This window comes from Pocillopora verrucosa, chromosome 2 (assembly GCF_036669915.1).
Source record: "Pocillopora verrucosa isolate sample1 chromosome 2, ASM3666991v2, whole genome shotgun sequence".
In the NCBI taxonomy this organism is placed as follows: domain Eukaryota; kingdom Metazoa; phylum Cnidaria; class Anthozoa; order Scleractinia; family Pocilloporidae; genus Pocillopora; species Pocillopora verrucosa.
In genome coordinates this window covers 12807468-12823637 of record NC_089313.1, presented here as the reverse complement: position 1 = coordinate 12823637, position 16170 = coordinate 12807468, and the positions used below count along the sequence as shown (strand labels likewise).

The 16170-nt window shown below is 37.9% G+C and overlaps 2 protein-coding genes across 5 annotated transcripts; one reads left to right on the top strand and one right to left on the bottom strand.

Moving 5' to 3' along the window:
• Nucleotides 1-465: 465 nt before the first annotated feature.
• LOC131768988 (heme-binding protein 2-like) lies at nt 466-1329 on the bottom strand. Its single transcript, XM_059084707.2, has one exon. It carries the CDS (start codon nt 1182-1184, stop codon nt 564-566), a length of 621 nt encoding a protein of 206 aa, XP_058940690.2. The 5' UTR covers nt 1185-1329; the 3' UTR covers nt 466-563.
• A 2348-nt stretch (nt 1330-3677) lies between these two features.
• LOC131768978 (uncharacterized) lies at nt 3678-9460 on the top strand. Of its 4 annotated transcripts, XM_066162651.1 has the most exons (4): nt 3678-3803; nt 4946-5130; nt 7571-7653; nt 7892-9460. In XM_066162651.1, the coding sequence occupies exons 3-4, from the start codon at nt 7615-7617 to the stop codon at nt 8360-8362; spliced, it is 510 nt and encodes a 169-aa protein (XP_066018748.1). In that variant the 5' UTR covers nt 3678-3803; nt 4946-5130; nt 7571-7614; the 3' UTR covers nt 8363-9460. The 4 variants fall into 4 exon arrangements, with proteins under 4 accessions (XP_066018748.1, XP_066018749.1, XP_058940680.1 ...); XM_066162652.1 differs by lacking the exon at nt 4946-5130 and having other exon boundaries at nt 3734-3803; XM_059084697.2 differs by lacking the exons at nt 3678-3803; nt 4946-5130 and adding an exon at nt 5139-6210.
• The last annotated feature ends 6710 nt before the right edge of the window (nt 9461-16170 follow it).

Genomic DNA, 16170 nt, shown 5'->3' with positions numbered 1-16170 from the left:
CCAAGGGGTCGTGTCATTTATTAAAAGCTGGTTTTGAATTAGAGCCTGACCTCATTCCTGGGTCGTTTGTAATATCTCGTTCGATTTCAGTGGTGATTTTCAATGCACCTTTACTGACTGAATTTTGTATTTGCATTTTTGGCCAAACCAATGGCGGATTGAACAAGGCCTTTCCATGGTAACCGACTTCACAAGGAACAGCTATGAACAAATCACCTAAAATAGACTCTTAACTGTTTGAATGGCATCTCGAGTCTTATGATTAAATTCAGGTCTTATCACGTCTTTAGTTCTTTTCAATGGAAGATGTAAGGGCTCTTAAAACTGGTTCAAGTAAAACATTTTAACTATCAGTGACTGTAAAAGTATACTCACCCCTGTGTTTAAGGGCAATTTATTTCCCTCTGTGGTCAAAGAGAAAACATGAGTTAATTCATTAATATTTTTGAAACGCTTTGAAAAATTTCCAATAACAAGATTTGCTCAACAAATCTCAAAAAAAGAAACGAAAGTTGCAAGTTCAGTTTGAGTTCAATTCTAAACTAAACTCTTTTAAGCTTCGCTTAATCGTTCGCAACAACGAAGATGATTTCGTTTCTCTTCTTCCCCAAGTGAAGAAGATTTTCATACCTCGCAATGAAAACCGCGTCTTTATCGTACCTCTTTCCTTCATTATCTAAAACTCTCTTTAAAGTCAAGATTTCTTCCAGCCATTTCTCTTCGGTAGCAAAGCCTTCAAAGCTTGAGACGTAAGCAAAATGCCTGGCCATATCTTGAATAAACAAGCCGCCTTCGCTTGGAGCTGGCGGTCGCTGTGAATTTTCATACGGAAGATGCAGCGATAGGACGAACTCGCCGACGCCCAATTCTCCGTCTTCTCCGAATTCCATCCGCAGTTTAAGCGGACAGGTCAAATCCATGAATTTTTCCGGCCCGTTTCTCCCATTGAAATAGCGAGTGAGGGTCTTTTCACCTTTGCTGAGCGCCTTGTTGACTTCCATTTTTTCCATACGCGCTGAAATCCACGTCGCATGTTCATACTGGCGATACTCGTAGTCTTTCGTGAAGTTCATGACGCGAAACTTAGGACCATCTCTCCCTCGGTAGTATTTAGGTTTACGAAAGGTTTCTTCGCCCTCCTCGTCCTCTTCATCAATTGGATTCGTTGATGGACATACCCCCATTCTTGTCAACCCTTTTTTAAGCGATGCAACCCTCAACTGTTTACAATTCTCACAATCTGGGATTTGCTCTGACCACGCAATACACTAATCAACTACTACAAAAACCTCAATCACGTTCTTCCGAAAGGTGACCGGCTGAGGTAATTTAAACAGAACTGATACAAACTAAAGGTTCTCGCTTGAATCTCTTTCATCTAACAAGACCTCAGAGAAAATGATATCCATAAATAAGATCCCGTCTCAAATAAACTGTTCTTCTTTAATACTTAATGAGGAATTCTGAGAAACCACAAAGAAACATCAGAGCAGTAGAAGCATGGTTACACGAAATTAATATGATTATATACAATTTTCGTGTACAAGTTCAGGTTCCAACGACACTAATGTTTGCATTTTTTTTCCTATATTTAAGTATATAAAGAGAACTCCCAAAGTTAGAGATCTTCATAAACGATGATAAAGCTTTAATTTCGTATTCCTTTGAATCGAAACAACATGTAATTTCTTAGAAGAATTTCTCGGATCTGAGTCGAGCACGAAAACTGTGTTTTAAATTATTAATTCCGTTTTAAAGAAATAATTTATTGCTAAATATTATTTGCGCAATTAACGACTAAAATACAATGCGCTTTCCTTTGTCTCCATTATGGAAGGGGACGCAAAAAATTTTGAACACCAAGGGGAACCGAGGCCATAAATTCCTTCAACTTCATAGGGAAAGAGAAGAAATTATTCAGAAAAAAAAAATATAAAAAATGAGAGAAAACTTTATTTTGTTTTTGATCGTGTCAACAAAGAGTAGAGTCCTACTGAGTGAGATGAGAGGATCTGTTGAATTTAGCGCAAATTTCTTTTACTCCAGCTATACTTTTCGATGTAATTAGTGGTCATAATTGGTTTTAAAAACCTTAAAAAGGTGTTAATAGTGAACGTGTTTACACTTCATTGTCATACAAATTTGTATAGGAACTAATATGAAACATTATTAATGGAAATGAACCACATTATTAACGCTCCACTTAAATACCAGATAATACGTTATTCATTGTTTCCTTGCTTATTAACTTTGTTAGATCGCCAAATCAAAATTAATTTGAATTCTGAAAATACGATGAAGGCATAATGACATTAGTTACAAATTTTCCTCATGGAATTAGGGCCATCTGGGTAGAAGATGAGAAGTCAGAGGAAGAAGGGACTCAAAACTGAGGAGGGCTGAAATTACCCACCTTTATCCCAAACCTTCCTTGTGTGAGGCAAAATTTATATTTCTGAACCTCTATATTTAAGATTTAAAATAAAAGTTTCTTCCCCTATCTCTGGTCCCTCACCCCCAACCCCCATCTGCTTTTGTAAGAATCCGGGATTTGACCAAAATACTTTGTAGGATTCAGGAAAACGCAAAATATCCAGACGAATTCGGGATTTTCCTACTTCGGAAAAAGCACCGCGGATGTTCGCCAGAATTTAGGCATGATATGCAAGAGTTTTAACTTGTATTTCGGCAATCCGGGATGCGGAAATCGTGACGACCTACATAAACACTCTACAGGTGAAAGCGAAATGACCAAGCCAATGTGACTGGTCGATAGCTGTTTAATTGAAATTGTTCAGTAATCGACGGACGAGCAGAAAACTGAGAGTATTTTGTTTCGACCAGATGTCAAGAAAGTGGATCGGATGTGATAGCGCGCCAATTATTGACTCGATGCTTATTCGGCTGAAGCTCCTTCAAATGTTTCAAGTCTTAAGGGGATTGTTCCACGGGTCAAACCATCATGTAAGGCAGGTATTTATGTCAGCTGCTCCCTTAGACAGCCAGAGTTTCGTTCTTTCCTGGGGACATTTAATGTTTGAGTATCGTACATGCCCATGCAAACACTACAGGTCTGCACTTCCAAAGCCTCCAAAGACTAATTAGACTGCAGGCAACTTAAAATACTATAAATGTACTTGGGGTGGGATGAAAGTAATCGGAAGGGTCAATCCTACAGTCACTTTGTTTCATTTATTCATCCATTCATTTTTAATTATTTGGGGGGGGGTGGGGAAGGTTTGAAAAGAGCAGGATTCGAGTAACAAAGGGCTTAAGTGCGGGAATTCGGGATCATGCTCAATACCCCCACCTCATTTAATTATTTGAAAATCTTTGTGGTTTAATTATTCAGACACACGCTCACCTCACTCCCCTCGGGCTGCCCCACTCGTCGCGTCGAAAACGCCCAAAAAAAACGCCTCTTTTGCAGACTGAGAAAATCATTTTTTGGAATCTTGAAAACATTGAATGAATAAACATATGGTTTAGATTGTGTCTGAATCCTACTGTCTGCCGTGCTCTTTACATTTTCAGTTAAATTTTAACCTTCTTTCGGCGTGTTTCGCTTTAGTAACTGACCACCTGGACTTAATGTCATTTGCACGTGCAGTAAGCACGTGCGATCTACCTTAAACGTGCGAAGGTCTCGTGTGATATTAAACGTTTCTTCAGATCCTGCATCCGGTATCAGCACCGAAGAAAGACAAATCAAATAAAAAAATTCCTCCGCTAGGAAATTCAAACATAGCTCTCGTCGCGTGATTCGTCGTCAAATCGAATCAAGCTCTCCTTGAGATCTGCAGGTAAGCATGGGAATAAGTGAAAAAGTTTAACCGATTAAACGGTCATTTTGTACAGTTTTTCTATATAACATTTGAAATTTCGCGATCACATGCTCGGAAAGCGGCAAAAACGATTTTGGTAGACTAGCTAGAAGAGATTGTGGCGAACTTGAGACTCTTTATATGCATTTTCGCCAGCGTTTAAGCATCAGAATGGAGAGAATTGTTTCACTATCCTCTTAATTAATTGATTATCCACCCAGAAGCTTGGAGCGACAAAAAGTTACTTTGGCGAAAATGTGCAGGCGGTAATTAACCGTGCTCGAATTTTCAAGTCTAGTGCTGATGTTGTTAAGATCGTTTAATGAAAGTAAATAGAAGTGGTAATATTGCAATCTATTCCTCTCGTGGCTCCACCGCCAAAAACTTCTACAAAACTTGCCGCAGAATATGGCATATACACGCACGAGTTTTTCTTTTCTTGCCATACATTTCACATGTCTGAATCGCCTTTGTACGCACGAGATCTTGTCGAGTACTACCATCCTCTGCAGACTGGCTTACAAGACTAAACGAACTTTATCATTCGAAGAGCGCAGTTTATTAGATGAAAAGGTAGCCACTGTATAAATACAACATCTACGAATTATTTTGATGCTAATATGTTACATGCATGATGTTTTGTCTGGGAGAAACGGCAGCACTGGGTCAGGAGCGAGCTGAAAATAAATTGGAGGATGTAATTGATCAACTTCTACTTGAAACTGGCTATGTAAGTGGCGATCGCCAGTTTAAGGAGGCGGTACTTCAAAGTTGCCGTCGCCAGTATAAAAGTGGCGATCACCAGTTCCAAGTGGCGACGCCAGTTCAAAGTGGCGATCACCAGTTCAAATAGGCGACGCCAGTTTTAAGTGGCGATCGCTAGTTAAAATTAGAGACGCCAGTTAAAAGTGACGGTTGCTATTTCTAAGAAGCGAATACCCAGTTCTCAAATATAGTGTTGATACTTGCTACGTATCCTTGTTTACAGCTGTCCCATGCAAACCTTGATTATAATAAGTCTGGGCAAATGGCGAATGCCGGAAGTCTCAACGACAGTTCGTTTTTTTTTAACATTCATAATTTTAGTTAAAAAGATTTTTACTGCAACGGTTATTTTTCAGCGGTAAATGTCGTGCACAGTTACAGCGCCTTGTCCAGGAAGAAGTATAGACTGAGTAAGCGGTTCATCGTAAAGACCTGGCACCAGCGACTTTCATGCTTCCGTATCTGTTGACCTTCGTGTACCTGTTATGGTCTCTGTGAATCTGCAAGCAAACTGCAATCGAGTGACCGTCACATTTCATTGGTTTGGTTTTTCTCAAGCTGTTTTACTCTAGTGTTGATTTTCGATATTGTCTAGGCAATTCTTGCCAGGTTCTAGGGGAAGGGGGAACTATAATAATCTCATGTTACCCAAGATTTAGATCCTGTTCAGCGTCTTATAGCTAACATACATGTGAAGCACTATCTAGCCAGACACCCCAGACACCACTTTTTTTCGAAAGTTTTGTATTTCGACCTCTAGCTCTCGTATAATTCGTATGAGAGCGCCCCACTCCCTCCCCTCCCTTCCAGGATAATACGTTTATTTTATTTCCCATATTCTATATTCCGCAATACAGGGAGAGGCTTGTTACTTGGGATATTTTCTTCTATAAATTGCATAACACCGATCATACTTGCTTATCTTTGCATTTAACTAAAAAAATTGTTTTGTTTTAAAGCATGTCGTTACCGGTGGTCGCGTTTGTTTTGCAATTGGTACTTGTCCGAGATTGTTTTTTGGCTGATATGACGAAAACTTTTACAAGGATAAAATTTAAGCTTGCGAAATTAACGGAACACGCTCACATGCTGATTCAATTTCTGTGAAGTTTTTAAAAAAATCTGTAAATATTTTCATTTTCCAAATCGATCAGGCATCTAACAATGAGTCGCGGGAGAAAAATATTAGAAGTAGAGCGGAACTCGTGCCAGGGATCCTCGGCTGTAGAATAAACGTGCACGTGATATCTTCCACAAACACAGATGTGATGAGAGTGCGATTGAAAAAACACACTTAAAAATAAAAAAAAAGAAACGACGGGGAAAAAAATCTTCTTTTTCCTTCACTGTCCGAGGAAACAATCCAGAAAATGACCATTCAGAGTGAAAGACTTTTCCTTTTGATCGATTTCTTTGACTTGCCGCACGTGCTGATGTCCCACGTGCGGATGTCTCGTGTGTTTCGCGCTACACGTGCCACTACCTCGTGTGTTGCTTCAGACAAACGAAGCAAAGCTCTTTGTATGCATACAAGCACTGAAAAGTCATCGCAAGAACTTCAGCTTGTTCACAATTAGAGTTTAAGCTGAGTTTGTGATATAACAAGATGTAAACCCAAAAGGTAAGCGAAAGAGGAGTTAAGATAGCGATAGATGTTTGGTGGGAAATTTGTAGTTACCTTTCGGGCTTTTCTGAAATGGTAAAGGGTAGCAAAATAAGAGTTAAGATGGCGATAGATGTTTGCCGGGAAATTTGTAATTACCTTTTAGGCTTTTCTGAAATGCGCATTTCTTAAAATTTTTTGGATTGAATACGCTCGCATAGGTTTCGGAGACGGGAAAAATGTGAATCATTGTTTCAGACGATCTGGTTAAGTGGAAATAAGCAGGAGGCGAGAAATATGTATTGAAACACAGCGGACTGTAGAGAGGGCAGTATATGACCATTTTTCACACACAAGTCGCGTTGCTGCAAAACCGAATCGTAGCGCGTTCAAGGGCCTACTTTGTCACTGATTGCTACGTCGCCACTAAAAAGTCGCGTGTAGCTAAAAATTTAGAGGTCACAGCACGTGAGGCAAATCCAGCGTGTGAAGTCAATTTTTCTTTCGTCTACAGCAAAGTTTAAATCATTATTTGCGCTCATTATCGATTTCGACGAGCACATAACTTTAAAATTATTTAAATGTACCAGAAGAAAGACAAAATCAGAAACATTATAGAAATGTGAGGGGAATACAAGTCAGACATCACAGTCACGTTTGTCATGTAAAGTGATCACGTTTGGACATATGTGACTTCTATGCACGCAATTACGTAACGTCCTACAAAAGCTTTAAAATCACCACAAAGTATACTCGACAGCGTACCACCGTTAAAAAGTATTATCACTGATGCCATATACAATACTGCAACCTCTATGCACTCGTTTATCGGCCAAATGATCGCTACAGGCGGTTGAATTTCGACAAGGAAGCTTTTTGAGAGGTTTGTGATAATTTTGTTTCGTACAAGTTGTCGTGCAAATTTTGCAAGATTAAACGTAGAAGTAACAGATCTAGTCTCCCACCTAAGTCATTATAAAAACTATTTGTTGATTTTCAATATCATATTCTTAAAGTCCTGACGATACAGAATTTATTCGATCGAGCGTTGCTGCGTCCAGGCTTGACATTGAATTCAGTTCTCGGTTTAAAAGAGAAAATGCTTCGAAGACTTCCGTCATCGTCTTTCCATCATTCGATTTAACTCATCTTATTGAACTTCCGTTAAAAATGTTGCTTTGAAGAGAACGCAAGATATGACAAACAAGACTCTCAAATGTTCCAGAAAGCATGAGTATAAAACTGTAATATCTGACCTATCGGACGTAGCTATTAAACTATATTGTTATGACTTGGTTTAAACGCGTCCGAACTCTTCAATGATATCATTGTTGCCTGGTTTATTTATTTGTTTATTTTTTTTTCTAATCTTTTCAAGTTACAATTTGATGTTGGATGATTTCATTATAAGCGGAGAGTTAGATGGCGGAGGACTTTGAAGACAACAGAGGTCAATTTCAGGTTGGTCAAAGAAAACGCAGTATTATGTTAATCGAGGTTCTACAGACAAGCTGTTGGCACGATTGTAAGAGCCGATGTATATCCCATGCTCATGTTACCATTGGTTTGAATGATACACGTTTTTCGTAAGACAAAAAAAATCCAAAAACTACAGAATTAATCTGATTCAGGGTTCGAAGAATCTGATGAAATTTTTCCTTAGAAATTTTTCCCTAGAAAATTTTCCTTTGTCGCTTAGGGTGATGTAATAATCCCAAGACCGACAGCAACTGGTATCCCAAGGTCTTGTAATGTTTCTAGCAGTGCCAGCTGCTCAGCTGGAGAGTCAAAGCACCCTCAAAGAAGTGGGCACTATAGCACCTCTCCATCAACATCCGGTGATATGATGTCAAAGGGCAGTCCTGGGAATCACAACCACAACCACAATCACCACTACCATAGACACCATCACAGCAAAGGAAAGGTCAAGAAACATTATAATGGAAGTTCAGACCGCTTTAGTCGTACTGCTGCTGTACTGCGACAGGCAGGGCTTATGAAACTTACCCTGCAAATTGCTCAGTTGATTAAAACTAATGAAGATCTTCAAAAAGAAATTGATGAACTGCAAAGTGAAGCTCTTCAATTCAGTGAAAATTTAAAAATGCAACTTCAGCAGAAACTACAAGATCAAAATGGGACCAGTGATCTACATGATGAAAACAAATGAGGGACTGTTTATTATGATAAAAGGGATGGGGGGGGATGGGTAATTAAATAGGGGGGAGGGAGGATTGAAAATTTTAGCAACCCTGGAGGTTTTGGTCTTAGGAAAAAAAAAAAGAAGGGAAAAAAACAAGTTCTTATTATGATAAGATAAAACACCTGGAAACCTACTTAACATTTAAGAGTTTGAAGTATGTGGCAGTGTGTATGTAATTGAATATGTGTGTTTGGGGGTGGGGGGAGGGAGGGAGGGGAGTTTGTGAGGGAAGGGATAAGTTAGGACATTAAATATTTCCTGATTGTAGAGGGTATCCTTGTAAATAACTTTCATGACAGGTTACTGGAATAGGAGGTACAGTCTGCCAATTTCTTACACATCCCTTGCTCTATTGAAAGATAGTGAAAGGTCCTTAACTACTCTCTTCCAGCAACAAAGAAGTTTTTTTAAAAATACCAGGGTTATAAAAAAATTACCAAAATTAGCTTGCTATATGGTTGTAGTGTCCCTGAAGAATCCACAGATTTATCAACTATGGACAACTGTACTTAAACTGAGACTAAGGCTGTAGTGTTTGTGGAAATGTGAAGAATATGCAAATCTTTAGTGGGGTGAAGCACAGCACAGGCAGGGGGTTAAGAAAAAAAATTCAAGCTTTTTAGCAAGTACCTCCCAGACCTGCTCATTACAAGGCCTGCAATGGTATTTTATTAATATAGAAGTTTTTTAAGCTAAGTTTGATTTTTATCTATTGCTCAGATCTTTGTGAGCAAAACTTTGGAGTACCCAGTAATTAGAACTTGATATGAATTTCATATCTTCTCCATTGCGTGTCAATCAGAAAATCATTAAACAAGGAATTAAGAGACACTGGTAAGTGTAGTTGTCCTGAGAACTGACAAGAAGTATATAAGATGAGCCTTTTTCTTTGCAACTCTATCAAAAAGGTTTCGTCATAATTTATTTTTTGTGGAATATCTGTATACTCTTATACACTCCTTTAATAATGTTTAATAATGTATCAAGGTTTCTGTTGTTAATCTATATTCCAATATGTTAAAATATCAAAAAAAAAATAAATAAATAACAACAAAACACTCCTTACTTTTCCAGTGTGTATAACTACTGGTACTACCAAAGACTGTATGACCCCCGACTTAGAAATAAATATTGACCCTTTAACTCCCATGAATGGCCAAGACAGAATTTCTCCTTACAGTATCAAATTGAATACAATATCAACCAGATGAGTGACGAGAATAAAGAAAAGTATCAATTTGGGGATATCTAGGTGATCCAATATTAAATTCTCTGAACTAACATTATAAGAATTGTATGGTTGACCGTTAGGAAAATTACAAATTTGAAGTGATATTGCAAACTTAATACTGTATTGCTCAGGAAAGAATGCATCAACTTTTCATCAAAGTAAATTTTTTTTTCAAAAATATTGATTTGCTGTTTTTAGCTCTTATTTTCAACGCTCTTGAAAGTTATGTGAGAAACATTTTGAGGGCAGAATAATTTTAAGGCTCTTCTATATTTATGAATGAAAATACCCTAAATAAATACCTCAGTATATTGGTTACAAGATGCAGGAAAGACCTTCTAAGAGGTTTAAAAGTTTGTGCGTTTAAAACACCACCTAGTTGGTTTGTTCATGGAGACTTTTGCAATAGTCTCCCAAAGGATGATTAGAAATCTTCATTGCAGGAATTGGTAAGTCCATGAGAAAGAGAGAGAGAGCATGAGTGACGAGACTAAACAAAAGCTGCCAAGGAGACCAGGTATTCCAAATGACTCCAGAAATAATTTGATTAGCACAACTTATGCTTCTCATAAACCATTTAACTCCCAAAGATCTGATTGTTAATTATCCTTCCTAGCTTGTAAACTAGTTATGTGAATTTGGTGTTCATGCTAACAACTTCCTAATAAATTTGAGTATCCTCATTACCTGTTTACTTTAAAATGTATCAATATTATGGGGAGAGGTGACATGTAACTCAGTTCTGAGAGTTCAATGGCTTAATGGTAATCTTGACTTTAATTCCACAACAGATGTAAGGAAAATGTCAAGTTTGAAATCTAGAAGGCCATTAGAAACATTATGGGTATTCATCATCTTGTAAAGAGCTCTGAATTTACAGGGAATGGATAATAAGTATATTATTAGTGTTGAAAAGTTCACAAGCAATTCCCCCTATAATAATATACATGAAAAAAATGCACATCTGATTGGCTGAAAACAAGTGCATTTTTCATTTTTAGACATGTGCCAAGTTGTAACAAAAGTGTAAATTACAATTAGTGTCTACGTTGTCAAAATTTTGTGTGTCATGACTTTCTGTGATGTTTTTTTTCATATAAATTATTAATAAGTAACAACATGATTTCTTGTGCAATAAATATAGGTACTAGTAAATTTTTCAAAGGCTACAATTGCACTTGCTCTATGGGCTGGTGCAATTTTGTTGTCTTTGAAAAATTCCCTTTTGCTTATAAACACCAAATTGCACTCAAAATCATGTTAATTTTCAATGTTAATTTTCTTTCCCCGTGTCTGAGGTTAACCCTAACCACCATCATGTATTGTCCTTTGGCAGAACACAATTAAAACAATTAACTTTTCTCTCTGAGAAAATGTTAGTGCTAGATAGACAGAGGGTTCCACTGCCATCAGTTAATTAATGCTACAGATCCAGGTGCAGAAGCAACACTGTATCCAGCATAGTAACTTATTCTAGATATCTTTTAATTAGCAAAGGTGAAACAAGTATATAGCAAATTGCTGTTGATTGACATCATCTATATGGTGCATCTCTCTTGCTACATAGAGGTAGAGTTTCATCAGTGGATTCCAACAGCCTTCGTGATTCCCAAGATAAATGTTAGCATAATGATGATTACTTTAGCTACTGTTAAAATCTTACGCGCCTCTAAGTGATCTGGATCGATACTCCAGAATGTTTTTTTTTCTATTTTTTTTCAGTTGTAATATACAGTCTCTATGTTTCGGAAAAGCCTGCAGGTTAGCGTTAATTTGCAACACTTAAAGTTGAAGGCGTCGCTGCTTCCTTAAAAGACTGAATATCGAGAATAGAAATGAGATACTTGATAGAAGATCAGGGTTACATACATACATACATACATTCTTTATTTGATAAGTAGGTTGTGTGAAAGGCAGCCAAAGGGCTGATGTGGACCTACTATACTAAATATTAAGAATTACATATATATAAAAATTGCAATAATAACTTAGAACTACTATATACAAATAAAATGGTGTTCACTAAGACTAACATATAAATCTAAAAGTAAATGAAATGGTCCTTTCTGTTGGCAACTACTGTTGCTTCTTTCTCAAATGAAAAATTGTCAATAGTCTTAACATGTTTACGTAAAATTTGTTTAAAAGAATAAAAACTTTCAGGTACTTTAACTAATCTATTTACAAAATTCCAAATAACAGGACCTCTGTATCGTAGGGAGTTCCTGCCGGTCTCTGATCTAAATCTAATGACATTAAATTGGTTAGGAACACGAGAAGATCTAGAAGAAACTCTTTTAGAAAACAGTTCACATATCGACTGGGTCGTTGTTCCAGAATATACTTTGTGCAAGAGAAACAGTACAGATTTTTTATAGAAGTAAGAGATGGGCAGCCAGTCGGATTTCATGAGACATGTGTCATCTGCCATCGTTGAGTCGAGGTTATTCACAATACGAGCTGCTCTTGCATGAATATGGTTTAGAGAGTTCAGTGCGGAAGGAGAACAATTTCCCCATACCGAAATTCCATACGTTACACTGGGGATAATTGTTTTAAAGTATATTTCCTCGAGAACCTTCTTCGGAAGGATTCTCATTCTCTTCAACGCTCCAACCTTCTGCGTAAAAGATTTCTTCACTGAGTCAATATGCACAGACCATGTCAGCTTATTGTCAATTTTAACTCCAAGACAAGTGGTGTAATTAACCAGGTCGATATGGCCAGTGTTAAAGTGGAGGGGAGGTATAGGCCCAACAAAAGAGGTTTTACTTAGTATCATTGCTTCAGTTTTAATTGGGTGGATGGTTAGCTGATTCTTAATGCTCCACAGGAGAACTTGCTCCAATGATTTATTTAGTGACAACATAACCTGGTCAACATTTGGTCCAATACAGTAAACTGTAGTGTCATCTGCATACATGTATAGATCTCCCGAGTCGATGTGGTCAGGGAGATCATTAACATATATGGTGTAGAGCCGGGGGCCAAGAAGCGAGCCTTGAGGGACTCCATATCGCACATAGTCAGTGACCGACCTGCAATTATTAACTTCAGCAAATTGACATCTATCAGTAAGATAGCTCATTAGCCATTCATGAAGAGATCCTGATATTCCAATGGCGTGTAGTTTATGCGATAAAATATAATGGGGGACAGTGTCAAAAGCTTTCTGGAAGTCAATAAAGACTGCTCCAACTGTCAGACCATTGTCAATTGCTGTCTTCCATCCTTCAGTCATAGAGGTAAGCATTCCTTCAGTCGATAGTCCCTTGCTAAACCCCCACTGTTTCCAGCTTTTTATGCCACAGCTGTTCAGATGGGTATCAATTATGTTGCAGATCTGGCTTTCGAGCAGCTTGCTGGGGATACTTAAAAGTGATATTGGCCTATAATTTGAAGCATCTGCTGGGTTTCCTTTTTAAAGATTGCATTAACTTTTGCAATCTTCCATGTGTTAGGGAAGCTGGACTGAGCCATGCTGCTCTTGAAAACAGTTACAATGCCCTCTAGGGCGGATGTTCCTGCAATAGCTAAGCTACGAGAAGAGATGCCATCAGGACCAGATGCTTTGTTAATTTTAATTGTCTTGATATCAGTTTTGAGTTTGTTGATGTTGACCTCCAAGACCTGCACAGTGGGGGTAACTCTGTACATGAATTGATGGGGTTCATCAGCTTCGGGGAATTTTTCAGCTAGTTCCTTGCCAATATTTATGAAGTAAGAGTTAATCAGTTCAGCTTTCTCGTAGTCATTTGTGATTTCCTTATTTTCAGCATCTCTGAGGGGGCCAATATGTTTATTCTTAGGTTTTCCAGTGGCCTCGTTCACAGTTTTCCAGAAAGATTTTGAGTCCTTGGTCTCTGTAAATTTCTTTTTCCAATATTGAGCTTCAGCACGTCGTAGCATCTTAGATACTTTGTTCCTAGAGGATTTGTAATCAACCCAGAGTTTATTAGTAGCGGGTGTGCCATCACAGGCTTTCAGAAGTTTATATCTCTTATTCATCTCTTTCCGGATCTCACTGTTCATCCAAGGTAGTGAATTTTTTCTAACCTTGGCTTTACGTAAGGGAATGTGACTGCTTGCAATAACATTATACATGCAATTCCAAGCCCAAGTGATGTCATCCAAGTCCTCAAAGGTGGAACAGACCCACCAGGGAGCACTTTCCAGGTCATGTTTGAAGTCTTTCGGGTTTTCCAACACGTTCTTGAAGTTGTGGACATATTTAATAAAAGGCTTTGGATTCCTGATCTTCAGCTTGTAGATAACGTAGATGAATTTGTGATCAGCTATGCAATACTCAATCACATCAGACTTTGAGACCTTTGAGGTATTGATAGTCAAAATCAGATCGATCAAAGTGTTAGAATGTGCTGAGGTTCTTGTGGGTGCTTTTATGATGTTACAAAAGTTATAAGATTGTAAGATGCGTTTGAATTTCGCACCATTTCCATTAGTAGCAAGCTGATCTGAATTGAAGTCACCAGCGATCACAACATTCCTGCGAGACATCCAAATTGTACTCAATACTTGGTTGAATTCATCAAAGAAAGATGTAACGTCAGGAGGTCTATATACACAACCCACAAGTAATCTTTGCGAGTGAGCTTTCAATTCAATCCAGAGAGCTTCAATGCCGTCGTTGTCATATTTGGATATACGTACACAATCTAGGCTAATGTTAAAGTAAATAGCGACTCCGCCTCCTACTTTGTGTGACCTATCTCTTCTCAGAATTCGGTATCCATCGATGTTTACTTCGTTATCGCTTATATCTTGTGTCAGATGCGTTTCAGAAATGGTTAGGATATCCAGGTTGGTATGCTGTAAAAGTATTTTCACTTCGGGGAGGTTCTTACGGAGGCCTCGCACGTTCGAGTGACCGATGGATACTCCTTGCTTTCCATTGTCTCTCACCACGTGAAGTGCATCAAACAGAGGGGAAGCAGGCCCCGGGTTAGGACATATGTCGCCACATAGTTGTAAATATTCAAAGTTGAAGCTTGCATCGGAGTTGCTGTAGTAGTTGACTCTCGAATTCCTGAATCTGACTCGAGCTTTCCACACGAATCCAATATGGCGGATATTGAGTCGAAACAAAATGGATGATATCGGTTTCAAAAACCAATGATTATCCCAGCTTTGCTTGTTTACTTTGACGAGGCGCATATCTAATCCGATGTGTGCATCTTTGCCACTTGAACATGCCAATATGTACAGAGAAAAGCCAAAAAGAAACCAAAGTATAGGCGAACTAAAAATTTTGCTTCTTCCCGCCATGATGACCGCTGACCTGCCCTTCAAATTCAAATTCTGTCAATATTTCATAAGACTGTGAGACAGTGAAGCCATCATTGTCAATGAATTCCTTACTTTCAAATAAAAAACGAGTAGAAACTCGCTGTCTAAACAAATAATTTATTTTATAATAAGTTACTAAGAACTAGATTAACACCATCATTTGGTTTAATCGCATCAGTTTCCACATCTGCATCAGCTGAATTGTTTTCAGTTGACAAGAATTCATTTGGAAGCCTAGAACTAAGGGATAAATTTGATGTATTTAACAAGCATACCTTAGCCTCGCAATTGGTATGAAGAAAGATCAGATTACTGTTTTTCCTCGAAGAAAGATAGTATGAAGATTAGTATACGCCAGATAAAACGCCTTCTATCGGGAGATAGAGTCATTCGTGTAGCGCCGCCATGTTGGTTTCTTGAAAATATACATTATTGTAACGCAATTTGTAGTTTCCCAATGCACCTAGTTCAGCTAAGTGCTTTTTCTTTTGATGGTTTTAAATGCCCGTCTCAATTTTTGATAATTTTTTCGCTCATATACTCCAAAGGATATCAACTCAATGGCTTAGTTACATCGCCATTCTTTCGTGGTCACAAAGAGGAAAAAAAGTAGCCTACACGTTTATCTATTTTTAAGTATCGAGCTGGCAACTTTTAAAACCTGTAAATATTAGCATCAGTCGGGTATAAGTTGTTCCTTCGTTGAGTTCCAAGCGAGCAACTGTTAATTTGAACTTGTCAGCTTCGATTTCTCCTCACAGGGACAATTCCAACATGTTCTCCAACTGTGTAGATGAGATTTTAAGATTTATTTTTATTCTAAAAACTTTATTTAGACAGTTTCACATTCTTCCTGTCATTGATCTTAAAAACCTGTTTCCGTTATGCACAGTGGTTCGACTCTGTTGTTATGAGCTGTGGTCCAACGTAGAAGGACGCTTATCCATAATTAATTCTTACAGTCAGCGGAAATGTCATAAGTTCAGTATAACTTTAAATCCGTTTATATGAAACATGAGTTTCCTTAATTCTTATTTTTTCCTTTTCTCTCTCTTTTTTTTTTTTTTTGGTCAAATTTTAAAAATTTCTCTAAGGGAAAAACACCTACAAAGGAAATGAACGGTTTGATGCCACAAACTACGGATGCTGGGCAGACAAGGAAAACCAGAAAAACAGGTTGTAGTCACGTGCACGAAAATCGCGCCAACAATACATAAGTGTGACTTTTTTAATAATG